At 55.0% G+C, this 27,619-nt stretch overlaps 1 protein-coding gene across 2 annotated transcripts in view; it reads right to left on the reverse strand.

Annotated features, from left to right (window-relative positions):
* Positions 1-27,619, reverse strand: part of SORCS2 (sortilin related VPS10 domain containing receptor 2) — a 550,251-nt gene that overhangs the window by 37,588 nt on the left and 485,044 nt on the right. For both annotated transcript variants that reach the window (XM_037829330.1, XM_037829331.1), the window contains exons 9-12: positions 25,122-25,301; positions 19,794-19,940; positions 12,217-12,319; positions 5,135-5,211 (exon numbers count right to left, since the gene is read on the reverse strand). In XM_037829330.1, the coding sequence (XP_037685258.1) occupies positions 5,135-5,211; positions 12,217-12,319; positions 19,794-19,940; positions 25,122-25,301 (507 nt within the window). The remainder of the gene's footprint in view (positions 1-5,134; positions 5,212-12,216; positions 12,320-19,793; positions 19,941-25,121; positions 25,302-27,619) is intronic.

Genomic DNA, 27,619 nt, shown 5'->3' on the forward strand with positions numbered 1-27,619 from the left:
AAACAAGCAATGAATTTAAAAAAGCATTTATGATAAATACTGTCAGTGAAAAGAAAGCCCTATTTGACATTAAGACACAACTCAAGCGCCACCTCCTACAGGAAGCTCTCCTCGATGCACAGGCTGGGTGGGGAGTCCCAGCACTTACTACACTACTTTGTCATTGTGTCGGGAGGAGCCTCTCACAAGTGGGGCCTGTGTCTGGGTTCTCTTTGTGGTTCAGTATAGCTCAGCTCAAGGCCCGTAGCCTGCAGGAGATCAGAAAGGATGCACGGTGTGGAACAAATGAACGAATGAATGAATCACCACCAACTCTGCAGGGGACAAAAGGCCAAATAGCCTGGACAGGACTCAAAGAGGAGGAACTACCTATGGCTGTCTTGCCTTGTGTGTGCTGTGCTCACACTTGCCCAAGTGCCTCCATGGATGGATGGAGGTCAGAGACGCTTTACCCTACAGACTCGGTCCCCAGCCCTTCCCCAGCCCGGGGGTCCCTAAAAGGGCAGGAGCCTGTGGCTGGGGGCTCCCTCAGCAGGAGACTGTGCCCACACATCTGGGCCCCTGTCCCCCAGCCCAGTTCCTTGGGGAGAAAGGGAACACTGAGGGAGCTGGCGCTGTCTCTTGAGCTTATCCACCACAGTAGGCGATTAAAGGCTTGACTGTTTCTTTCACTTTGGCTCATTATCCTCATCAACTGTGTCCACACTGGGCAGCCCGGCAACCCCAGCTGGCTCCACTCTTGACAAGGGCTCTGCCAAGGCCTCCAGCTGGCAGGTGGCAGGGCCAGGCCCGCTCCTGAGTCTGTGCTTGTGGCTGGCATGCGGGGGCCTCCACACAGATCTTTAGTGAACATGAGTGGGTAGATGATGAGAAAGGGTCTCTGGACACTGCCCAGGAGGGGCACTGACATCCTCTGCATGCTGCCCTGAAACTGCACCCGTCCTCCCAGGAAAGGACCCCACGCCTGTCACTGACCCCTCTGCGCCAGCAGTTGGGGAGTCCTTTGTTGTCCAGGACCCCACCCTCCCCCACCCCATGAAATCTTGTGGTGACAGAAGTATTGTTGTTGATTAGGTTCGAACATTTTGAATGAGTGTTTCCGTGGAGATGTGACTCAATCAACTGTGGGCAAGACCTTTGATTGGATAATTTCCATGGAGGTGTTACCCAGCCCCCCATTCAGGGTGTGTCATAATTAAATCACTGGAGCCATATAAAAAAGCTGATAAACAGAAGGAACTCAGTGCTGCATCTTAGAGATATTTTGGAGATGGCCATTGAAAGCAGACTTACGCTAGCTAAGAGAGGACAAAATGCTCAAGAGCAACATTTTGGAGAATGCCATTATGAAACACAACCTGGGAGCAAACAGCCACGTGCCTTCCCAGATAATAGGTTTTTGGATGCCATCGGCCATCCTTCAGTGAAGGTACGCTGTTGATGACTTACCTTGGACACTTTATGGCCTTAAAACTAACTTTGTAACCAAATAAACCCCCTTTATAAAAGCCAATCCATTTCTGGTGTTTTGCAGAACTGCAGCATTAGCAAACCGGAGCAGGCTCCCAAGCCGTGGCCCCACCAGCCCCCCACCAGGGTCAGCAGGCTTGTCCCATCTCGGAAGGGCCCAGCCTGGCCGAGTCCTCCAGTGGGTGGGGAAGACCGGGGACACCCCCCCCCCGCCCCAGCTTGGCTCGTGGCTCAGGGGCCTCTCCTGGGCCGGGGACAGCAGCTGCAGCAGAGCCAGCTGGAGACTTGGATGCGGATTAGAGCCTAGCAAGACAGAAGTCAGTGGGGCCCGGCTGGCTCCTTCCACACAGACATTGATCCAAACGGAGCAGCAGCTGCACTTTCCCTTCTAGAACAAGCGGGGAGGATCCCGGGCTCTGGGGGATTGTTCCAGGACCGAGAGCGAGCTGGGAAACGGTATTGGGGAAATTGTAAAGAAAGCAAAACCAGCCAGCTTCTCCTGACTCTTCCGTTTTGAGCCTTTCATTGTTTGGCGTTTGGATTTTCTGGAGCCAGCAGGAGGCCCCCAGGGAGGACACGAAGCCCAGGCCCCGCATCTTAGGAATAGAAGGTCTCAGCAGGGCAGGGTGGGTGCCTCTGGGCCAAGCCCACAGCATGGATGTCGGGCAGATCCCAGCCCCAGCAGAACCTTCCAGGGCTGTCCGTGGTAAAGGCACCCCTTCCGTGGCCTGCAGGGCCCCACGGGAGCTCTCCCTGCCCACCTTCCCCCACAGCCAGCCACCCTGGTCTCCCCTCCGCAAGGTGCCCAGCGTGTTCTTGCCACAGGCCCTTTGCACATCCTGCCCCCCTGCCTGCAAAGCTCTTCCCCAGATATCTCTACCTCATCAGAGTCCTGCGGGCATTACCCACTGCTTATGGGATTCTCTAGGACACTTTTGGCTTGAATAAAAAGAGACACCCTTCACGAAATAAGGGTGGAAAGCCAGTAAATGTGTCCCAGAGTCATCTTCCCTCCCCCCTCCCTCCCACCTGCCTTTCTCCCGCCCTCCTCCCTCTTTCCCTTTTCCCTTCCCTTCTCCTTCCCTCCCTTAATGCTGGGACCCAGGAGGGAAATGAATCCTGAAGCTAATGGGCTTCTCCTCCAGGTGCCTCAGGAAACAGTGAGCACCCTTTCTTGGGAGATGTTCCAGTAGTTAGGCACCCCCCACGGATGCTGCTCCTGGGAACCCTGGGCTGCTAGGAGGGGGAATTCACAGTCAGCTCTGCGATGTGGAACGAGACACACATGGGAACAGATCTGTGCCCCACACAACCGCTCCCATCTCCAAGCTTCGAATGCTCGGGGCCTCTGCCCAGCGCACAGCAGGGCGTGCACCTTTCCCAGCTCCCCTGGGGCCTAAGCCACAAGCTTGCAGGGTCTCCCACAGAAGATCAGGGCTGCCAAACGGCAGGGGGTTTGCAGTGAAAGGAAAGCCGGGTGGGCGTCACAGAGCCGATCATTCTGGAGTGCAGTTCACCTCCCGGCTGTGCCGCCTGGTGCCCGCCACGGCCAGCAGCACCAGCTGGGCAGGTGGCCAGTGGCTCAGACATGCCTGGTGCCCTCTCCCCCAGGACAGGGAGGAGGCGTTTGCCACATCTGTCCCCTGGACCGCGGGGTGTGCAGGCCCACAGGCCACCCGGTGCCTCCGAGCCATCCTCGGGGCTCTGGAATGGCCACGGAGCAATGTCCACTCCGCATAGCTTGGGATGTGCAGGAAGGGAGGCTTCGGGGTCTTCCCGAACCCCAACAGTGGGGCGTTAGGGGTCCCTGAACATTCTTTAATGTGCTTTCTGTGCCTTGACCAACCCCAGGGTGCAGGGCCGAGTTGGGGGTCTGGGCTCTCATCCATTTCTCCTTCTCTTCCTCCCCTCAACCCTGAGCCTGGGGCTCCTTGAACATCTTTTGGCTTTTTTTTGATCATCCCAAGGAACTCAGGTTTTTGAAAGTTTATATCAACCAAACAAAATACACTCTGTCATTCTCAATTCGTTTTCTGAGACACATGCCTCGGCCATATCTCATGATAGATCCCCGACAACTGGCCAGCGTGGAGAAGCCAGAGGGCAGCAGGACACTTCACCTTCTGTGTCCTCGTCCCACACTGTCTTCTGCCTGGAGCCCCTTCCCCTCGTCCTGCTCCTGGTGAAATCCTCCAAAACCCAGCACCACGCTGAGCTGGCCTTTCTCTTCCCCTGGGCCCCGCTGTCATTTGGGAAGGGCCGAGCCTTTCCTGGGCACGGCTGTCACCAGGCTCAGGGCTCAGCACTCTGGCAGACATTTTCCCATTGAATCCTGACACTCCCAAGTTTGAAATCTAAGCAAACTGCTTGGCAAAAGCAGCTGATATGAATACCTTGCGATGGGCCTCCACGCAATTAGAAAACCTCTTCTACTTCACCCTCGTCCGTTTCATCGGATAAAGGAGAGGGGTGGGGGCTTCTCTAACAAACGGACAGACGGTGACCTTTAAAAAGTTTAGACATGTTTCACTAGTTTCAGTGAAATAGAAATCTCTTTTGACCTTTTCAAAATTCCTTGTTTCTTGCATATTATTAAAAAAACGTCAAGGCCTTAAACTGAGGCTGCAGGTGAGCTTTCGTACTTGGGGGATTATCATATTTGTCCAACGGTACCCAGGCAAGTGGCTGCAATTGGGGGACTCAAGCGTGTAAAAAACTGGCCTTTGATGCACACGCTGACCTACAAACAGGGCGTCCTGCCTTGTCTGGAAGGGGTGCACACAGGGCTGGCTCGTTTCCTAAAGCATCTAAAGCAGACGTCACTGTGTGCAGCAGGCGGGCTGCATGAGGTCATTTTTGTTCTTGTTGTTTTTTTTTTTTTTTCTGGAAAAATATAGCAAGTGAGGAGTGAGGCAGGGCCCTTCCCAGGGGCCTTGGGCAGAGCGTCCAGCCCTCCCTCAGCCTCCCTGTTTCCACGGGGCCCGGTCTATGAATCTGGGCACCACGGAGGTGCTGCGTGAGCTCAGGGACGTGCGGGTGGCTGGGCCATTACCTGCTTCAATGCATCCTTCTGAATCCTCCCAGGCCACACAGCTGTGTCAAACCATCACCTCTGGAGGTCCCCAGATGCCCCAACCCAAGCTCACCATGTCCCCCAAACATGCCACTACCCTCATAATCTCTTTCTCTACGGATGTCTTCACTATCCACCTAACAGCCACCCTGGCCGGGAACCCGGAGAGTCACAGACCCCCCTTGACTGGCCTCTGGGCTCATGAGAGAGCTCAGGCCAACCCTCAGACACCCTCAACCCACATGGCTTCCTCCCAATTCCTGCCATTAGATCCCTTTCTTGGATATTCATGGGTGACACGTCTGATGATGTGCAGAAGTGTCTCAGGCCTCCCAGAATTCTCTAGCACTGGCCATCAGAGGACTTGCTGGGTGGCTTGAGCCATCCCTGCCTGGACGTGCTTTTAATATTAGGCAGATGTGACAGTGGCTACAAGGTACAGCCATTTGGGCTGGCTGACGATACAGAAATGTGTCTCAGAATTTCTCAGGTGAAACCTCTGGGCAGGGAGGTGAGTATCCAAACAGTACATGTCCTGGAAGTCCCTGTGGGCTGAGGCGGGGGTGCCAGGTACCTCCTCTGCCACCTTACCTGCCGCCAGGTGCGCCCGCAGTCCGACGTGATGTACATTTCTTCTTTGTACTCCACCAGCTGCGAGCCCAGGTTACCTGGTCCGAAAGAAAAGGGGGCAGGGTTGCTCTGAGGGTTGCCCAGCTTTCCCCTGAATCGAGTTCTGGCTCCAGAAAATCCCAGACAAGGTCTTCCCTGGGTCTCCATCTCCCAGCACCAAATCTATCAATTAGCTGCTCTCTCTGCCTTCCTCTTACAATGGACAGACTGCAACGACTGCTCCTGGATGTCAAAGGTCACACTCGGGCCCTGGGTCCCAGCCTCTTGCCCAAAGAGAGGTCTGGCCTTTGACCCTGGCCCCTGGGAGGTCACTTCTTCACTTTTGGAATCCCCTGCTAAGAGTGTCTTTGTGTGACGGGGGTCTTGGGCTACAGTAGGTGGTCTATGCTAGCAATGCAGTTTAGGGGGGGCCTGGGGCCATGAGGCAGCAGCTTGACCTTGGGGGGCCTGGAGACAAAGGGCAGCCACGTGGAGGTCAGCCATGCCTATGCCACCAGGCCCTGACCAAAACCTGGGACGCGGAGCCTGGGGTGAGCTCCCTGGTGCCATATGTGGTGGCTGCAAGAATTAAGCTTTCTCTGTCTGCACGCTCCACTTGGTGAGGTCAGCCGGAAGCACCCACCAGGGTTCTCCCGGACCCTGCCCCATATGCCTCATGGTGGTCTGAAGCTCTGGGTACCCCAGAAAAACATGTTCTTAAACTAATCCATTCCTGTGGGTGTGACTTCATTGCAAGTAGGACCTTGTGATGCGGCTGCTTCAGGTAAGGTGTGAGCCACCTCATTCAGGATGGGACTTCACCCTCTCGCTGGAGTCCTTTATAAATGGGATGAATACAGAGAGAGAGAAAGCCAGGGAAGCAAGAAGCTGAGATCGATGAAACCTGGAAGAGGAGGGAGAGACTTGCAGATGCCACCATGTGCCTGGCCGTGCAGCAGAGGAGCTGAGGATCGCTGGCAGCTGGCCTTTAGGAAGAAAGCATCGTCTTGATGATGCCTTGATTTGGACATTTTCCTGGCTTCAACCATAAGTGAATAAATTTCCAAAAATGAGTTCAGTTTAAGCTGAACTCATTTCATGATGTTGCTCTGATCAGCCTGGAAACTAAAATGTGCCTCTTCCCTTGGCTGATTTTGATCTGTAACCTTTTGCTGTAATAAATCACAACCACATAGAACAGCTTTGCTGAGTTCTGTGAGTGCTTCTTAGAGACCCACGAACTTGCAGGGGGTGTCAGCAGTGAGGGTGGTTGTGGGACCCTCTGTCTGACCCCACACCCAGGTCTGTAACGGAGCTCCCAGGTGCCAGGGCCCCCAGCTGATGCCCGTTCCTGTGCCTTCTCAGTCTCCCTTGCTCGCCCTCCTCCCACCTGACCCCTAACTCAGAGGCCCAGGGCTCAGAACCCAGCCCTCTGCTCATCCCCGGGTGATTCCATCCACCCAGCTGCTTCACTTTAAATACCAGCTCTCTCGGCCACACTCAGACGTCCCTCTCAGCCTCGGCTCCTTGCCCAAAGTGCAAACTCAGATGTCAGTGCCCATGCATCTTGACCACCGTGAGCCCTGCACCAAATTTCCCATCTGCTGCACGTACCCCTTCTCCGCCTCGGCGGACAGTGGCTCACCCTCCGGGCCTTCTTCTGAAAGCCATGAGCTCCTTGACCGCTCTTGTGCTCATGCCCACAGCCAATTCGCCAGTCGATCCTCGTGCTCGGACTTCTCAACAGACATCAAGTCTGCCCCTCCTGCCACCTGGTGCCCCTGCCCGCTCCAGCAGCTGCCCCTCTTGGCCGGACACCCACCCCAGCTGCTCGGGGCCTGCTGGCCTTTCCCATCATCCTCATCTGTACTTGCAGCCAGAGCCACCCTGCTGCGGCCTGCACTGGGAACCCTCAGTGCATGTCCCCCACTGGCAGCAGCTGCCGGGTGCATGGGGAAAGCATGTAGAGAGATGCTGACAGGACAGGATGATGAGTGCTGGGTCAGAGGTTCAGGGAGGGGGACCCCAAGGCCGCCGGGTAGGCAGGGGGTAGAGGGTAGAGGAGGATTTGCCAGACCATGAGGAGGCCCCAGGCTGAGGCCACGTGCAGGAGAAATGCGGGCATGTCACAGGTCCTGCAGGTGACCCACGTGGCTGAAGAAGCAGCAGTGTGGGGTGGCAGTCAGGGGCAGGCCAGGTGGGACGGGGGCCAGGGGCTGCCATCTGGGGCAGGACACAGCTGGGTCTGCTCCCTGGAGGCTGGGAGGCGGCAGGGAAATGGCAGATCTGGTAGGTATGGGGCCGTCCAGGTGAGAGGCAGGGTCTGGGCAAGCACACAGAAGGGGCTCAGGAGATATTTGGAAGGATAGGGGTGGGCAAGAAACAACTGTGCAGCCCGGGATCTCCCACTTGGCCTGGGTGTGCCTGAGCGGCTCCCACACTGGTCAGTGGTCAGTCACGAGGGCTTGGAGGTCTCACTGAGACATGTGGACTTAATCCCATGGGTGACTTCATAACGGAAAGAAGTCTCCCCCCAGGACCAACCAACCTCATTCCACAGACGAGGAAACTGAGCCCAGAGAGAGCTCCTGTAGATAAGGCAGTGGCCACGTATGAGCAGTCAGCCACCAAGAAGACCACAGCAGCCTTGGGAACTGACCTGGTGTCCCCAAGTGGCCTCCCAGGAAGGGTCACCACCAAAGGGATTGTCTGTGAGCTGAATTTGAGCAGCCCCCCCTCCCCTGCCATGTCCCTTTGGTCTTGGCAGGGACCAGGGCTCCAAGCCTCCAGGACGGCCTATGGTGATGGCATTGAAGCTGCGGTGGCCCGCCATCTGGAGCCCCAGGAGTCCCTGCCTTGGGTGGTCTGCATGCCACTTCCCACTGAAGCCTTATTCATATGGCACTCTTAGAAGTATTTCATCCACAGTCAAGTTTAGAAGTTATTGGAAAATTCCAAAGGAGATGGATTGTCCTCAAATAGATGAGTTGACATAAGTCCTCATGCAGAATGGCAAAATATTTGTGTGGTTGGCTTCTTTTATTTTTTTAAGGTCCTACAATCCATCCATCCATCCATCCATCCATCCATCCATCCAACCATCCATCTTTTCACCCATCCTTCGTTGGTCTATTATCCACTCAACCAATCACCCACTCATCCATCCATCCAGCCTTCATTAGTGGATTAGCCATCCATCCATCCATCCATTCATTAGTTTATCAATCCTTCTATCCATCCATCCATCATTAGTCTATTATCCACTCAACCAATCATCCACCCACCCATCCACCCATCCATCTATTCTTCATTAATTCCACCCACACATCCATTCCTGCATTTATTCATTAGCATTCGCTGAGTGCCTACTCCCATCCCCGCCCTGTCTAAGCTCTGGGGAGTTCAAGCTGAATAAAGCATGGTCCCTGCGCCCTGAGAGCTGTCAACCTAGCAGGGCAGGGAGAGGGTGCCATGCACCTGGCTGTGCAAATGAACCCAGAGCCACGGAGCTAGAAGCCAAGGGGATTATGAGTGCAGAGAAGAGACAGCCACCGGACCTGTGAAGGAGGGTAGGCAAGGACAGAGTCCTGCAGGAAGTCACCTCTGCGATGAGCCTTGGAAGACAGAAACAAGTCGGTGAAGGGAAAAGGGGGCTCCAGGTGGAGGAAGCAGCCTGGGCAATGGCACAGAGATGGGAAGGTGCATGATGGAGGGGAACACCTTTCAGGAGAGGGTGCGGCCGTCACACCCAGGCACAGAGGGGCCGCTTCTGGATCTGTGGTGCCCTCCCCACCCCTCTACTTGTGAAGCCGCGTGCCTGGTAGGTACGAGGTGCTGAGAAATGTCTCCTGAACGAATGAAATGAGTGAAATGAATGAATGAATCCAATGAATTGGGGTGGGTGGAAGCAGGAATGGGTGCCCTTTATCTGTCCATTCTTTCAAGTGCCTGCAGACTTGGGGACGGGCACATCCACTGCAGAAGCGGGGCCGTGGAATGCCACAGCGTCGGCACGCTGTAGCACGCACACTGGTGTTTGTGATCTCAGTTGTGCAGACATCTGTCTTTAAGAGACGTGGTTTTCTTTGCTCCGTCCCCCAGAACTGTCAGGGTGCCCATCACCTAACACACTGGGGAGAAGTCAGGACATTCACGGACACATGTGAGAACACAGGAGCCAACAGCCTCACTTTATGGATGGGGAAACGGAGGCCGGGGTGAGGGCCATGAGTAAAGAGAGAGAGTTCCCCTGGGACACCCCTTTCAGCCGTTCCGGCACCTCCCACCCAGACCCCGGCCCCACCACCCACCACTGACCACTCCAGCCTGCCCCGCGGGCTCCTTGTCTGTCCCTCCCACAGGGGCTCTCAGGTCCTGGTGTACAGCAAGAGCTCAATGAATGTGTGCTCCCTTATTGTCCTCAAGCTGCCTCCAGGTCGCAGGGTGGCTAAGAACATGGGGTCAGGGGAGAAGACTGAAAACGCAGGTGGTTCCAGTGCCAGCAGATGCCAGCTGGACCGGAAGTGGGAGCTCTGTCCTCTCTGGGCTGCAGCTGTCACTGCCTGGCACCCTGCTCGGTCCCAGGGGCTCAGGTCTGGATGTGCATTTGACACGCAGACCAGTCACTGAGGCTCGTGCCAGAGGCTCAGGGTGGGCGAGGGTGGTGGGCTCGGGAGAGGGCTCAGTGGCTACATAGGAGCTGCAATTTACTGAGCACCTACTGGGTGCCGGGAAGATTTCCACATGCAGGATATCTTCCCGTGCTTAAGACGCGATCATGCTGATTTACAGATGAAGATACAGAGGGTCAGAGGTGCAGAGCCTGCCCCCAGATCACAGGGCAAGGCAGAGTCAGAATGGGAACCAAGCCCTCAGTACAGCCCCTGTGATTCCTGCAGGCAGCAGTGTTTCTAGGCCTGTGTCTGCATCCTCGGAGAGCCTGCTAACAATGCAGATTCCTGGGCCTCGTTCCCAGGGCCTGGGATTTCACTGGCCAGGGTGGGCCCCAGGGATCCCTAATTTTACAAGCGCCTTAGGAGCTTCTGATGAACAGACTTATTTGGGGCACCTGTGGGAGTGGGTCAAAGTGCTGTGGTGGGAGCCAAGAGGGCCCCAGGCCAGGCTGGGGTCTGGCCACTGAAGACTTTGGAGCAGCGGAGTTTATTTGCTCAGGGAGCTAAAACCAAATGAAGACCAAAGTCCTACTGAAAGGAGGAGGACAAAGATGAGAATCCAGGCTCCTTCCGACACATTTAACTAGGAAGCCTCTGGAGAGGACCCAACGATTCCCGTCCCCGTGACACGTCCAGGTGGAAGGAACACTCCAGCTGGCGTCCTTGGCCACGGCCGGGTCCATTCCTGGGCTCCATGTGGCTGATTCTGCACCCGGGGTTAGAAGCCGGACTTCCTGTCTTTGTGTCCAGATCCCTCCTCGCTGGAGTCGTGGCTCCACCTTCGACCCCTGCGGCACCGAGCCCGGTACTCTCACCTTCACAGCTCGGCACGCTCGGTGCCCTCTGTGCGTCTGCTTGACGCAGGATAATTTGCGCCCCTGTCTCCCCCAGCACCTTGTCACCCCAACCCCAAGGCAGAAGTGAATGCCCTGTTGTATATCCCTCTGGGGCCTCTGGTAGGAAGGACCCAGTGACAGGGCCTGTCTCCTCTGCAGTCTTTGTCCCTTTGTGCCTCTGTAAATTCCCAAGGCTAAGGGCAGGGCTCAGCTGTCCCTCGGTTCCAGGACCCTTACCCAGTGTCCCTCACGGAGGAGGATGTCCAGCAACTTTCCCAATGAACGGACAAGTCGTCCCCACCTGCCGACCTTTAGACTGATGCTTTCCCTCTACCCCCACATCACCCTTACAAGGCGAGTTTGTTCTTTCCTTTTGCAGATGAAGATACTGAGGCTCAGAGAGCACCAGTGACTCGCCCAAGGTCAGGCAGCTGGGAAGCAGCACTCGTCATTTGGTGAATGTCGTTCTTGGCATCCACCCTGGACTGAGAGTGGGCAGAGGCTGCCCTAGCACTGAGCATTAAAAAGTGCCCCTTAATGCAAATAAAACAAATAAGTTTCCAGCCACTTCCTGGCAGTATACCTTCAGGACACATGCTTTTTATTTCGAATGATTCTTCTAACTGAAATGAACATTATTTTGAGGGTAGTCGGTCATACGTGCTTTTTGATTCCTGAAAGGAGGGTCTAGTTTAGTGAGGGAAACAGACACATATGCTACTTAAAATTTTAATTTTTATCATGGTTAGCTAAATATGTGTCTCTCTCCTCCACTGAACTAGAACCTTCTTAAGGGAATAATAAATGTCATCCTCCTATCCATCCATCCTTCTGTTCATTCATAGAGCACTACTGTGTTATCTATCCTTCCATCTGGCCATTCAACTATCCATTTTCTCAATTATCCAACTATCCTTTCACCCATCCTCCCACCCATTCATCCATTCCCCCATCCTTCATCTCATCCTCCCATCCATCCATCCATTGATTCCCTTCCACTCATCCATCCATCCACCCATCCACCTGTCCATCATCCATCCATCCATCCATCCACCCTTCCACCCTTCCTTCCACCCTTTCCACCCATCCATCCATGCTTCCACCCATCTGCTCACTCGTCACCATCCCCCAATACACCCATGCATTTATCTACCCATCTATACATCCATCCCATCTTTTATTCATTCATTCTCCAATTTATTATTCATCCTCCCATTGACCATTCAACTAACCATTCTCTCAACTACCAACTGTCCTTTCACCCCTCCTCCCATCCATTCACCCGTTCACCCTTCTTTCAATTCATCATCCATCCATCCTTCCATTCTTCCATCTTTCCATTCAGCCAACATGTATGGTGTGCCCATTGTGGGCCATGCATTCACCCTCCCCGGGATTTGCCGGAGGACTGAGATTCCTGGAGATGCTGTGGCTCCGTCTCCTGGTGGACACACTCTGGCCCCAGGCCCACAGCCATCCATTTTCGTCCCTGAGAACAGAGCATCCCTCAGGCAGCAATGGCACCCACCAGCTAACTGTGATGGCAGCCACCTACCTGCCCCCATGATGAGGCCTGGGGCGGTGTCCTTGGTGTGCACAGTGCCCGATACGTAGGGGTTGTCTGCCCAGCGCAGGTGCAGGTGCAGGTGGCAGTCCGGCTGTCAGGGGGAGAGAAGGAAGCAACTGTCAACACCTGGGCAAGTGAAGTGTCCTTAGGAAAGCCAGGACGGAGGCTGACTCCATCCCCGGGGCTTTATGCCTGGGAAGACGGGCGGCTGAGCCCTGGAGGAGTGGGCGGGGAGTGGGGAGGGGGCTCTCGGGCGAGCTGAAGGGTGGGGAGGAGGGCTTCCGAGGGCGCTTTGGCCCGCTGGCCTGGGAGGTGGCAGGAGGTGGGATGGGGGACGGCTGAGGCATGTGGAGGGTCAGCGGGTGGAGCCAGTCGGGCTTCTCCGAGTCAGGGTCTTGCAGTGGCATCCTGGGCGGGTGGGCTTCCCAGCTCGGCTCCTGCATGTCATGGGGCATCCCAGGGTGCGATCCCTGGAGCAGGCGCAACCCCAGCTCACAGGCGTCTACGCATCCACTCGGGATCTTTTGTGGGGGCCCCCGATGTGACCCCAGGAGTCCAGGCACCAGAGGACTAGTGGGGGAGGAGGGCACCCTATAAACACCCTCCCCTCTTTTGGCGGTAGAGGGTAAAGCAGGTGTGCTGAAGCCCAGTGTAACCGTGAGTGGCGGGGTACCCCCGTGCCCCTGGACCGTGGCCCTGAGTGGGTGCCTGGCTGGAGGGCGCGGAAGCCCTGGCTGTGGCCCTGAGTTGAACAACTGACACTGCCTCTGAGCCAGCTCTGAGGTGGACCCATGAGGCCCCTCTCCTCGGCTCTGGGCAGCTTCAGGCCTCTGTCTCCTCATGTGACACACGGAGATGGGTGCCTGTCACCCCCACTTCACGGGGCTCAGGGAGGAAGGAGGGGTCATTCCGGGGTCCCCCTGCCAGTCCATCATTATACCGTCTATGGAAATCCTCTTTTCATTTCAGCTTTTAATAATGCGTCCTTCTGGCCCACGAACTGAGGATGTTTCACACAGATCGTCCTAAGTTAAAAAGTAAATTGCTTAGTCAAGTGTGTTTTGATCCAGAGCAGATGCCACCAATTGGCAGCCCAGGACACGGTCCAGTTGGCAGATGGGTTTTATTTGGTCAGCCCCCAGGGTTTTACAAAGTCTTAGTTGCGCCATTTTTTAATTTGAGTCCATTCATATGAAATGCCCAGAACAGGGAAATCTATAGACAGAAAGTACTTCAGTGGTTGCTAGGGGCTGGGGTGGAGGGGGGTGGGTGGCAGGGAGCTAAAGGGTCCAGGGGGCTGCTTGAGGTGGTGAAAATGTTCTAAAATTGTAGTGTGGTTGCACAGATCTGGGACTTTACTAAAAACCCTGGAATTTTTCACTTTAGACAGGTGAATTGTATGGTCTGGGAGTTACATCTCAACAACTCTGTTGGAAGGAAGGAAGGAAGGAAGAAAGGAAGGAAGGAAGGAAGGAAGGAAGGAAAGGGGAGGGGAGGGGAGGGGAGGGGAGGGGAGGGTGGTAAATTCAGCTGAAAGAAGGACCCACTCCCTCCGCAGAGGCGACCACCCTTCTGCGACAACCTGGGGGCCTGGAGACTGTCCCTGGGGCCGCCGTGGGAGCCATGCACTGAAAGAGTTGGGCCCCGGGGTGGACAGCGCCCCAGGGAGGAGACGTCTCTCCACCTAGGAAGTCTGGGATCGAGGGGGGACGGACGGCCCCCATGACAACCCTGTAATGAAGAGTTATGACCCCACTGTTCCCACCGATTGCTCCTGCTCTCTCCCACGTGGAAAGCAGGGCAGCGAGTTATTCCCGTGGGTGAGAATCTTCAGTCCTCTCCCCCACCCCCACCAAATGCAAATGAGGGGGAGTCTTGGGGGGAGAGAGCTCTGTGACCCGGGGGGCAGGCCCGGGCTTCCCTTCTGCAGAAAGAAACTTTCAAACAGGAGGAGCAGGCCCCCCCACCCCCGCTCCAGGGCCACGGCAAGGAGCCCTCTGCGGCGCGAGCCCCTCTGTGATGCCCCGGCATGCTGGCCGGCGGGGAAGGGGTGCTGCCTGGCACTGCTTTGATCCCCCAGGTTTGTCGGAGGCCCAGGTGGGTCTAGCATGGCCAGAGCTCATGGGCTGGTTTCCTCTGGCTGCAATCTGCTTTTCCCAATTTGCAATGCTCGGGACAAATTATACCCCTTTTCGTTTGTGCAGTGAGCAGAGCAAAGCTAGGGTGCTCTGCATCCCGGAACCTGACCTCCTCCCTGCCCCGGCCCCACCCCACGGTGGGCTCCCTGTTGGCCCAGCGAGCGCTTGTTTGCATGAGAGGCCGAGCAGGCTGTGGGGTTCTGTGTGGTCCGTGACGGATCCTGGCAGCGGAGTGGAGTGGCACAGCCTGTAACGACCTCGAAATGCCTTTCTGGCTGGGCCTGCAGCTGCCGAGTGGGCGCTGCCGCGTGGGCTCTGCCAGTGCTGTGTGAAAGCCGGAGACGTGCTCCCAGTGTCTTTGGATTTCCCTGGGACATTCTGGTACGTGCTGCTGTGGCTGTTTGTAAAGAGCAGCACATATTCAAGAAGGGAAAGGAGCCAGTCCAGAGATCTTCCGCCTGAGTGGACGAATGTCATCAAGTCCAGGAGATGACTGGCCTGAAGACATGGTCAGCGCGGCCCTGGGCCACCCGTGGGGACGCCGGGCCTCTGACGCTGCGGAACCTGCTGGGAGCCCGCACAGAAGCTGCCAACAGGCCCCTCCTTCACTCGAGGATACAGTAGATCTTCTCGGGAAAGAACAGGAAAGCTCCCTGAGCCTTCGTCCCTGGAGCTAGGGACACGATTCTTAAAGATGCCTTGAGACCCTCCCATCCCAAGCGTCTCCGAGGGGCACAGGACGCCGTCCGAGGAGAGGGGTAGCCGGTTTCGATGGAACGTGCATCTCAGGAAAGGCTGAAACTGCTTTCCCAGAAATGGTGAGGTAGAAGGGAAGGGGGGGAGGAACGGAAGGGACAGAGAATGTGCTCAGAAATCTGAACGTGCAAATGGAAACGATCGTACACGGAGAAGGGATCAGGGTAAAATCTCTGATGCTGAAGACACGTTTTCCAGCGTGCATCGGAGATGGGGACCACGATTATCAGGCAGAAGGCAATTTTAAGAAATCATTGGTGCTTTTAACATAAATGTTTCCTTAAAAATGCTTGAAGGAGAAAAACAAGGAATATATAAAAAGCCGTGTGAAGAAAATCAAATGAGCAAGGTGCTTACAGTTCACGTGAAAAGTCTCCACGCCGAGCGAGCATCTTCCTGGCCTGAAAAATCCGCAGCTTCAAAGTGAGATTCTAAAGCTTCAGCTGAAACTTCAAATACTGCCTGACTGATACCCAGAGCACGTAATGGCACTTTGCAGAAAGTTGATCGAGGGGGACATTTACCACTGGAAGCAGAGAGGAAACTTCCCAAAGCACATGCAAACCTCAGCCAAACACCCCCGAGGTGCAGCTCCACTGGGGAAGATCTGGGGAAAGAAGTGCCAAGAGTCACCTCCTTCAGCAGAAGCCACCTTCTCTCCAGTGAGCATGGAGTGCGAGGAAGCAGCTGGCAGCTCTGGCAACCGAGAGAGCTCGGTGCTCTGAGAAACAAAACTGCTGAAGACTGGTGGACGCAGAGCTTAGGGCCCAGCCTTGCCCAGGGAGCGCCCTGCCCCTGAAACACCACACCCAGCTCGGCAGAGGCCCGGGGCCCTCAGGGCTCTAGGGCAGGAGGGGTCTGCAGGGAGCTTCATATCCCCAGGAGAGGGTCAGGGGACCTTAGGGACAATCAGATCCCCAGGAGAAGGCTGGGGGCCCTGGGGACCATCAGCTCCCCAGGGGAGGGTTAGGGGTCCCCGGGAACCACAAGTTCTCTAGGGGCCATCAGATCCCCAGGGTGGGAGGAGAGTTGGCAGCGAGGGCACAAGGATGCAGGCTGAACTCTGTTTTTAGGCGGCTGTAGGGAACTGCCTGTTTCCTCTCTTTAAAAGCAATTTTGATTGATTCTGTTTTAGTGTTAAGTGCTGAAATTTAATTGATGCTACATTTGCTCTTGTTGAAGTTTGACAAAATTATATTTCCTAAGACAGTGTTCTTCAAATATACATAATTTAACATAATTCTTATGAATACATTTTTCCCACTTCGTTAGGCCCTCTTGAGCTAGATTGTTAAAAGATCATATTTTGATTGAAATAAAAGGTCTGCGATTACTTAAACTGTAACTGAACTTTGACATACCCAGGCAGATATATTTACCTCGATAAATTTTGTTTGGTTTTGAAAACAACGTGAAACCAAACAAGAAAATAAAATAACAGCAACGTCCCAGCCAAACCTATTAGTGTCTTACTTGTTTAGCAGTAAATTCATAGATTAATTTAGGGGAGTTGACATTTTGCCACCATTTCTTTTTAACCGTTTATAGTTTGCCTAGGATATTCCTGGCTGCTCAAAGTTTTCTAAATTTTGTGCGGTCAAAATAAACATTTTCCCTTAAATATGGATTAGCTGCTAATATTTTAAAATTGGGGTTCTGACGGCTCTTAAGAAATCCCAGTGCTGGGAGCCTGCTGCTCCCGCGTGGCGGCCCCCCTGGGGGCTGGGCAGGGTAGTAGCCTGAGGCTGCCCCCCATTCATCCCCTGCCTGAACTCGGGAGCATCTGAACCATCACCGATCCCCAATTCAGGGGAGCTCACCCAGGCCCACGACATTAGGTTCCATCAATTGCTTATGATTCCCAAGTTTTCCTCGCCAGCCCCTCCTGCACGTTAGGCTGCCATAGTGCTATCCGTGCTGTCTCTCTTGGCTGTCCAATCACATCTCGGCATCAACCTGCTCACCCCTGGCTCCCCAGCCTGCCCCTCCCCGGCTCCCCATTGCAGTGGTGGGCCCCCCCACTCAGGTGTTCATGTCTGCACATTGTCCCTGATAGCCACCTGCATCCCTTCCTCAGCAGGTCCCGTCCACCTGCCCCTTCTCCCCATGCTCCGACACCTGTCTAGTCCCTGGACCGTCTGCTGGCCCTGGAACACTGGGGCAGCACTGCAGCCGAGCTCCCTGCTTCTCTCCTGCGCCCACCTCTCCTTCTCCACCCGGAGCCAGAGCATGCTTCTTAACAAACACATCAGTGCACTCGCAGGGGAAGTCCCCAGTGGATTCCGCCACGACCAGACAAAATCCAGACCGTCGTCCTGCCCTGCCCCCGCCTGTGCCCACGCTGCTCCCTATACCTGAGATGCCCTCCACTGTCCTGTCACCTTCCCAGGGAGACCTGCTGGGTCCCCAGATCCAGAGCAGCCCAGTCCTGGCTGTGTCATCTGCCCCTCACACTAGTGCATAGATCCTTGATCTCGTACGCCACGGTCTGAAACGGGGTGCATCAGACAGGGAGAGGCCCACACTACAGGTCTGCTTGAGCACGGAGCCACGTTACCAGCCCACCTGGACACCCCAATTATCAGCCCACCTGGACCTCCCACTTCTCGATTTGGCCCCATGTCTCAGAAGATTACTGAGGATTGTATCAACAAATATTGTTTTTTTTCCCTATATTTGAAATGCTAAATGGATTTAAAAGCATCTCTGATTAAGGTTTATCATCCTAAAACCAACCTGATCACACCACTCCCTGATTAAGGAACTTCCTGGCATTTCTGTTTTATCACAGCTCTCCCCAGACTGAGAGTCGTTCTGCAATTTGAGGCGATGGCATGTTTGTGACCCAGAGTTAAGTGAAAAACAGAAAACAGAAAAATCGCGGAAGCATCAGGATCCAATGATGACTTTTAAAAAGTGCCTATAAGATAAAAGTTTGTGAAGAAAAACAGAGCGCGCTTGTGATTTCTGGGTGGTGAGATCGCCGCTGGCCCTTATTGCCCTTCTCATGCGTTTTTGTTTCCCAAGTTTTCTGCAGTTAAACAGGGGCTCCTTTGAGGCTGAGAAACGAGCCCTCGATGAGGTTGCCACGTTTGCTGAGAGGAAGCTTCACTTGTGACTAATATGGGGGGACACTCCGCGTGAGGGGTCACGTTCCTCTCTGCTCGGCCCCTGCCATCAGCCGTGGGGACATGGTGAGGCCCCCTGGACCCCTGCAAGCCGCCGCTTTATCTCCATCTCCCGTGCCCCCTCGGGCTTCCTGTGCACTGTGCTCTCTGCCGCCTTTGTGCCCAGCTGGGTTCTCCTCCTGCCCTGTGCTCCACCACTCAGCTCCGACTTTTATTATTTAAAGGCCGGGACATAAATCCAGTAAAGTTTATCTCCTCACTGAGCTGCGTAATTGCAGACAAGAATCTATTCTTGGCAGAAACTTGCTTTGACAGATTAACGTGGCTTAACTTTGCCAATGATGATACAAAAATGAGCCCTTTCACAGCAGCTCGGCAGGTGGCAGGTAATCAATTCTCCACGCAGGTCGACAGGTGTGACGATCCGCCACTGTCGAGCGAGGTGGGAGCCACACAGAGGCTGAACAGCAGGTCCGAAAAGGATGCGTGTCAGCTCGGGCCGGTTAGCCCGGGTCAGGCCGCGGGCTGGGGAGCAGGAAGACAACCCTGCCGCCACCATGGAGGGCACGGAGCTTCCAGAATGATGGTGCCAACACAGGGGCCCCTGGGGGCTGGCACTGTGGCTGGGGGGCTGGGGTAGGGGTCAAACACTCTCTGGGCCCTACCGTGTGCTCTTGCGAGGACAAGACTGTTTTCTGCTTGTTTTTTGTGGCTGTATTCCCAGCACCCAGAACAGTGCCTGGCACACACAGCTGCTCATACACACTTGTTAAATGAATAACCCTGTAAAACAGACACTATTCTATTTTACCAGTGAAGAAACCGAGCCCCAGAGAAGCAGAAGGATGGGTTCAGGGGCTTGGGTTCACATGATAGGGAGCAAAAGAAGCCTGTGGAAGGATTCTCAGTGGAGGGGGCATTTAGGCAGGGTTTTCATGTGTCAGTAAGAGTTTGCTGGATGAGGAAAAAGGAAAGGGCATTCTGGGCCCCAGGGACTTTGTGGGAAGAGGGGTTGGTCCAAAATGGAAGGGATCCGCTATTCCTTTGCTGGCTTGATCTTGATTATGAGTGCCCTTTCCAGGCATTATTTTATTTCATCTTCACCCCAATGCCACAAGGGATTTTTAAAATCACCTTCCTTAGCCAAGAGGATGTTAGCAGAGATAACTCAGGTGTGTTTGCCTATTCCTGTGCACCTCTGCTCTCGCCACGAGAGGTGCCCGGGCTGCCCCCAGGAGGAGGCCACCAGACGTGGCACAGAGCCCAGCCTAGCTCAGCCTAGCTCAGCTGTCCCCGAGCGAGGGAACTGTTGTTTTGGGGTGTTTGTTAAACAGCAATTTGTAGCAAGAGCTAACTGATACACTTCTCTGATTCCCAATTAATGCTTCTGTAAAACAAGGTGCTTCACTTGACCCTCTCCACCATCCCTGGCTGAAATGGGGGGGTGTGTCTCAGGTGGCAACATCTCTGACTGTCCCGGATTTCGGCAACACTGTCTTGTGTCCACCCCACGAAGGCATGTGGTGCGCGTGGAGGCACTTACAGGCTGACAGTTGGTCGGTTTTCCATTCATGTCTGTGCTGGGTGGCCTCAAGTAATCCCAGTCGCGGCCCTTGTTGTAGGTTATAAGCGTCTTCACCTTCCCATCAATTTTTTGGTTTGCCAAGAAGACTCCTTTCACCCCTCTGACCTGGGACAGAAATAATAAAAAAAAAAAGATCGTTTAAAAAAAAGTGTCCCTGAGCTCTCAGAGACTCAGCAGCCACCACCTGCTGGCACCCTGCGCAGTGCCCTGCATTCATGACCTTGGGTCACAACAATCCCAGACTGGGGACCCCCAGGCATGTTCTAGAGGCAAGTGGAGGCTCAGAGGGGCTCCAAGGCTCTGACAGCAGCCAATCGTGTCTGACCCCAACTCATGATGGCCTTTCTCCACCCTGAATTGTGCTCTCAGGCCCAGACACCAACATCAGGCTGTCAGTTAGAGCCCTGCTTCCCTCACCTGGCTGAGAATCAGTCACCTGGGCCTCACCTGGGCCTCACCTGGGCCTCACCTGAGTCTCACCTGGGCCCCCGGGTCTTACCTGGGCTTTACCTGAGTCTCACCTGGGCCTCACCTGGAGCTCTCGAGTCAGAGCTCAACACCCCCCACTTCCCTACTTCCTCCCCTTGGATCCATAGGTCCTGCACCAGTGGAAGAGCTGCCTTGGAGCTTTCTTCTAGGACCTTCCTTGGCTCAGTCCCCACACGCAAAAACACCTGGTGAGAAGACAATGGTCTGTGCCTACCCTGGCACACCCATTTGTATGGGTGTGTGCCCCATTTGCCTGTGTTTCTCAAGGTTAACCTGCTCCCTTTCTCAAGGGTTCCAGTGCTAGTGGCCTGAACACACCCAATAGTGGGTTAAGTTGACCCACAAGAAATGTGCAAACATCAGCAAACCCATGTAGCTCAACCCAGTGGCTCCCCCACAGAGACCTTGTTCTGCAGGTTCCTTTTGGCACCTTATTTCTTACAACAAACCTGAGGAAAAGGGGGGCTCTGAGAGTTACGTAATTTACCCAAAGTTCCACAGTCAAGCATTATAATTATGATTCTCACCACAATACGCAGTTATTGAGTGCCTCCTGTGGGGCAGGTGCTGGCTTAATCTGTGTCACGTCCCTGAATTCTCACACCCCGGAGGATAAAGCCTTTACTGTCTTCAGTGCACAGGTGTACCAAGGACCTGCCCAGGAGGCTGCACCGCTGACATCAGAATGAATCAATGGACAGATGGAGGGACGGACGGATGGTGAATTAGCTTTATATTGCTGCTGTAACAGCTTACCAAATATGTAGTGGCTTTTCAAACAGCACAAATTTATTATGTTACAGTTCTGTGATCAGAAGACTGAAATGGCCTTGCTGGGTTCAAATCTGGTACCAGCAGGGCTGTGTTCCTTTCTGGGGCTCTGGAGAAGAATGCCTTTCCATGCCCTTTCCAGCTTCAAGGGGCCATCCACACTCCTTGGCTTGTGGCCCCTTCCTCTATCTTTGGAGCCAGCGACCTGGCATCTCCCTGACCGTTCCTCCTTGGTCATATCTCATTCTCCCCATTGCCTCTGTCTCCCACTTTTGAGGACCCTGTGATTGCATCAGGTCCAGCTGGATATTGCAGAATAATCTTCCCATTTGCTGATTTGCAGCTGTGATCTCATCTGCACCCTAACTCCTTCCGCCATGTTGTGCAATGTCCCGGTGGAGTCTGGTAACCGACACGTGGGCATCTTGGGCCATGATTCTGCCAACCACAGTCCACCAGTTGTTCCGGTTTGCTAATGCTGCTGTTATGCAAAATACCAGAAATGGATTGGCTTTTATAAAGGGGGGTTATTTGGTTACAAATTTACACTCTGAAGGCCATAAAATGTCTAAATTAAGGCATCAACATGAGTACACCTTCACCGAAGGAAGGCCAATGGTGTCCGGAAAACCTCTGTTAGCTGGGAAGGCACGTGGCTGGCATCTGCTGATCCCAGGTTGTGTTCCAGCAACTCTCTCAGCTCCTGGGCATTCTTCAAAATGTTGTTCTTGGGGTGTTTTGTCCTCTTTTAGCTTCTCCAGAGCAAACACTGGGCTAGCATCTCCAAGTATCAGCAAAATTCTGCTTTTGGTGGCCATCTCCAAAATGTGTCTCTCAGCTGCTCTCCAAAATGTCACTCTCAGCTGCTCTGAGGTCCTTCTGTCTGTGATCTCTTTTATAGGACTCTAGTGATTAAATCAAGACCCACCCTGAATGGGCAGGGTCCGCATCTCCATGGAAATAATTCAATCAAACGTTTCACTCAGTTGATTGAGTCACATCATGGAAACACTTGATCAAAGGATTCCAACCCAATCAATATTAATATGTCTGCTCCCACAAGACTGCATTGAAGAAGATGGTGTTTTGGGGGACATAATACATCCAAACTGGCACAACGGTTCAGCCCCCCAAGATGCACATCAGGCCCACAGGCAACTATAAAGTCACCTCTCTTAAGGTTACTAGAGCTCTCATCATTTGACAGCAGAGCCCAACATCAAAAATCTCCGCTACGTCTCCTTAGCTCACAAGTCCCAGATCTCACCATCTAATTACTCTAAATCAGATTGGGGAAGCTCTGTTTCTGCTTGATCCCATGCACCTGTGGGCTTGTGAAATGAGGAAACAAGCTGCCTGCTTCCAAAACAGTGCAGGGGCAGGCAGAGGATAATAGTTAGAGACATCCTGGTCCAAACAGGGATAAACAAAGGAAAAGAGGAGGCCCTGATCCCCACAGTTTTGAAATCCATCTGGGCAAACCCCGTTAGGTCTCAACGCCTGAGAACAACCCTTTGCAGCTCACGGCTCTGCCACCCGTCATCCTTTCTTGCTCATGAAAGGTAGCTCATGTGTGCCACTGTGGGGTTTTCCAGCCTGTTCCCCGCCTGTATAATTAGGAGAGTCTGGCAGCCTTTTTTATGTCGTCCTCGGTGTCCCTTCAACCCAAGTTGGCCGTGTTTCTACTGACATGAAATTCACAAGAACCTGTGCCTCTCATTTACCCCACTCTGTTGGGCAAGAGGAGTCTCTACAGATCTTTCCCAGATGATTCAAACTCTGTATTTGGCTTCTGCTGAGATATCCCTGGGCCGTGTTCTGACCCAAGCCACAGGCTCCAGAAAAGTGTTGCCATTTTGCCTCGAACCTGTGTGCACCTGCAGAGGGAGGTACTCTGCAGGTGCTTTAAAGCCCGGGCCTTCCAAAGCAGTATTGCCTGTGACTTCAGGTAAAAATGTTTTCCTGGATAGACCATTAGGTGACAATAACAATGGCCATAACAACCTGGCTGTGTTTGGGCCTCCTCCCAGTTGGGCGCCCGGCCAGGCCCTCCCAGGGACCCCAACTTAGACATGTGCGTCATCTGCACCCACATCCCTGGGGGTGTGAACCTACTGTAAATAGGACCTTTTGGAGATGTCACTTTCAGGTAAGTAGCAGGGTGAACCTTCCAGATTACTGGAGCCTTTAAAGGCAGAAACCAGAAACCAGAGTTCACAGGCCAAGGGAGAAGCTGCAAGTCAGCAGGAACCAGAGGGGCAGGGAGAAAGGAGAGGATGTCTCCATGCCGTGAGGTAAGGATTCAAGCCCAGAACTCCAAGGAATGTTGGCTGTTGCCGACCCCGGAGGAAGCAGCCGTCTAGCCTTCGAAACCAGAAGTCAATACATTCCCACTGTTTAAGCCAACCCAGCCTGCGGTAATTGTCTTGGCAGCTTTGCAGACTAAGATGTCATCATCTGACATCTCCAATCCCCAGGAATGCAAGCACGGCGGGGAAAACAGCGAGCACTCCCTGGACACTGACTTCAGCCCCGGACGCTGCTCTAGTGTTTAACAGGCATAATATCCTTGAATCCTCTCAACAACTTTACAAGAAGCTGCCGCACAGATGGAGAAACTGAAGCACAGAGAGGTTAAGTAACCTGCATAAGGTCACACAGCAAAGAAGTACCAAAGCTGGGGTTTGAACCCAGGGCTCCAGAGCATGCTTGTAAGCAGGGCCATGACCCCTATTTGGTGGATATTTCAGGGACGCTCTCCCAGATGGTGGGCAGCAGACCCTGCTTTTGGCCCTCGCCACCATGCGCCTCTCTTGGTTCCTCCTTCTCTCTGCATGTGGCCTTTGCATGAAGATTGCAGCTCCCCAGTCCCTCACCTGGATAATTTCTGCTCAGCCTTGACTCTCAGTCTTTGCACCTCCTCCTCCAGGAAGCACCCCCTGATCCCCACGGCTGGCTGGACAAGCACCCCTTCACTGTGCTCCCGGGCACTGGCCAACTGTAAGCGTCAGTGGGAACCACTGAGAGAGGCTGCACGTGGCATATCCTTCCGTGTCCTTGGAGAGAAGGGACCACACTGCCTGCCACCTGCCTCCGTCACTCTCGCTCGGCCTCCCTGACGGGCAAGGTTACAGCAGCCATGACAGCAGCCTTTGGAGCCAGACACCCTCCTGGACACTCGGGCCAGAACAGGGCCTTTGGGTGGGGGTGGGGGCTGCCTGGGCCGGCTACCTGCATGCAGAAGCAGCTTTCAGTGGTGGGCTGCGTTCACTTGCAGCATCCGGGATGCGGAGGAAACACTGACAAATGGGTTCTCATTGCAAACAAATAATTACAATTATTGCTTTCTCGGGGGAAATGGCTGCTGCTGACAACTGAGATGGATGCACAGGTCTTGCCTGGTTCCCATGTAGAAGCCAACATGCTCCTTCCCACTGTCTGCTCGGGGCTGGCCTTGGGTAGCGTCCCTGGGCCCAGGCATGGATGGGATGTGCCCGAGGGCAGGGATGGAGGAGGTGCTGAGGGGTGCAGAGGCAGGGGCTCTCAGGGACGTGTCATGGAGAGGCTGAGCCAGAGCGGGAGTCTCGGGCCAGATCTGGCCCCACAGGGGATTTTAGGACATGGGGGCTAGGAATGGCTTCACCAGAGGATGATGAGGGGGACCCAGATGTGGAGCCCTAACTCAGCAAAATGTTGTCCCCCTCAAAAGAACGCCATTCTTCTCATTGGTAGAAACGTATTATAAAAAATTGTACTCATTATCATTATACTTTGAATCTTGTCAGTAAAAAGTTTTGTGGAGATTCGTTTTCTCTTTTGCTATAAAATTACCTATGTAATGTCCTTAATTTATCCTCTTGGCCTGCAAAGCAGAAAATATTTATCATCTGGACCCTAACAGATGAGATGGAGCTTGAGAGAGGAGAGAAGCGGTGGGTGGGGCGGGCGGGCTCCTGACAGACCCAGGGAGTACCCCCCGGCACCCACCCACACGTGCCACCCCTGGTGCCCCTGTCCCTGCCTTACCTCGAGGATGTCGATGAGGACGCTGTCCTCGGCCTGCCGGGAGCTGCGCACCTGCTCCAGCGCCAGTGCGTAGTGCTGTCCTCGCGGGTCCGACTGGTACAGGTTGTAGGTGTCTGCCTGGTTCCACTCCTGCACGGCCACGAACACCTGGCTCTCGTCTGTGCTGACGATCTGCAGGTCCTGGGGGCACGGGGGGGAGGGTGCGGGTCAGTGGGGGCTGCGTGGCCTTGCCCTACAGCCTCCACCCCTCCAGGCCCTGCTTCCACACCTCCAAAAGGGGGGTGATGGCCCGACCCCCACACTGGGGTGTGGTGGGGTGGGCCCAGGACCTGGCAGGACGTACGGACACCTTCTCCAACCAGCCCGCATCGCAGTCTGTCTGTCTCTACAGCGGGAAGAGGAGCTCTTCCTCCTTGTCCCCGCCAGCTCATCAGCGATGGGTGTGCTCCCCCCCCACCCATACTCCCAGCATCAGCTGAGCCCTCCCCCCCTTGGCACATGTTTATTTTGCACCGACTGTGTCCCAGGCACTGTTCTAGGCATGGGGGCTGGCAGGGGGTCACAGAACCAGACAAAGTCACAGACACCGGTGCTGAACTGCCTTGATCAATTCATTCAAGCTTCATGTCAGGGAACTTTGCCCCCACCTGCTCCGTGAGGTGCCCTCACCCACGGGCCCTCTGAGCCAGCTCCTTGACCGGGACGGGCCCCAGCGGTGGGCACAGCCAGCCCTTGGACCCTGGGGTCTCACAGTCCTGGGGAAGAGGGGAAAAGCCAGCAGACAGGGCCCCTAATGGGTGGCCAGCTCCCGGCCACAGAAGCCCAGGGGACCGTGTGAGTCTGGGGCAGCCGCCACTCGGCAGAGATGAGGACAGGAGGGCTTCCTGGAGGAGGTGAGGCTTGAAAGTGAAAGTGCCAGCAAGGCAACAGGAGCCCCCTGTGGCACGAGCAGCAAAGCCAAAGGCACAGAGGGCTGCATTGGGGGCTGCAGGACAGCTCGAAGACAGCCTCGGGGTCCCCAGAAGCTGGGAAGATAGGGGCAGGGAGGCTGCCAGGGAGGCTGGTCCCCAAACACTGGTTAAAATGTGCGGCCTGAGCCAGATAGGGCTGGGTCCCATCTGCCGTCCCCCATGAAGGGAGGAGGCCAGAGGCAGGGGCAGCACCCGTGCACCCTCCTTGACCCCCAGAATGGCTGCCTGGTACCCCAGAAGTCCTCAGTTTCCACGCCTGTAAAAGTCTCCTGAGGGGGCCCAGCACGGCTACATTGGATTCCAATCCCAGTTTTACAAGATAGAAAACACCAAAACCCAAACCAACAAAAAAGAAGAAAAACACCTGCCCGACCTTGGGGTTTGGCTCTTCTGTCCCTGCCCAGCCAGTGCCATTTGCTGCGTGGGGCCGGCTGAGAGCCTGAACCCCAAAGAGCGTTTATTCTTTTGCATTCCAGCACCCCGAACTTTTATGGCCCTAGTGATGGCACAGCCGCTGAGATGCAGGGGCGGAGTCAGATGGGGGGCTGCCCCTCACCTGCAGAGGCGCCCCACTCCGTGCCAACCACCTGGCTGCCCAGCCCAGCCTGGGGGGCCCTGCGCAGGGTGCAGAGAAGAACGACCACAAATGCGGGTCACCGCTTGGGGACGTGCTTCCCTTTACAGCTCTCATTTCATGTCAGGGCTCAGGGTGGCTAAAGTGATTTGCATCTGAGACCCGCGACCATGGCTGACCCCTCCTGGGAAGCAGGCACTCGGCATCTCACAGACAGATGGACGCCGCAGCCGCGCAGGAGGGCCTCTCTGTCCAAGGACGCCCCTCTAATGCCCAGAGGAGACCAGCGCGGAAGCAGCATGTAACCAGGAAGGGGCTGCAGGGCTGGCTGTGCCCATCTGGGCATCTGTGGATGTGGTGGGGGCACCCACAGGCCAGCAGTGTCCTCCTGCTCCCCCTGACCCCCACAACTCAGGCCACAGGGCCTGATGGCACAGTGTGTCTGTGATGGGCTGGAGGTGTCCCCCAAGAGATCTGCCTGCCCCCTGAGCCCCAGTACTGTGCCAGGGATCTGATCTGGAGGCAGGGGCTTTGCAGATGCAGTAAAGGAGCTGAGGCCACGCTGCCCTGGGGTGGGCTCTAAACCCAGGACGCCTGGTGTCCTCCTAAGGGGTGACACAGAGAGGAGGCCTGGGGACCATGCAAGCAGGGCCTGGAGCACAGCATGTGCTCGCCAGCAAGTGCCAAGGAGCCTGGAAGCTGGGAGAGGCAGGAGGAGGCCCTACTACTGGTCCCAGAGGGAGCCTGGCCCTGCCGGCACCTGGATTTCGGACTCCTGGTCTCCAGAACTGGGTGGGAATAAGCTTCTGCCGTTTGAAAGCCCCCAGTTGTGGCCCTTTGCCAGGGCAGCCATGGGGAGTGAAGCCAGCCTCCCTTGGGGCCTTGGCCATTCTTCACCCTCAGAGCGGAAGGCTGAGCAGCCTGTGCTGGGGCAGAGAACTGGACTCTGGGGT

This window comes from Choloepus didactylus, chromosome 3, assembly GCF_015220235.1.
Source record: "Choloepus didactylus isolate mChoDid1 chromosome 3, mChoDid1.pri, whole genome shotgun sequence".
Classification (NCBI taxonomy): Eukaryota; Metazoa; Chordata; class Mammalia; order Pilosa; family Megalonychidae; genus Choloepus; species Choloepus didactylus.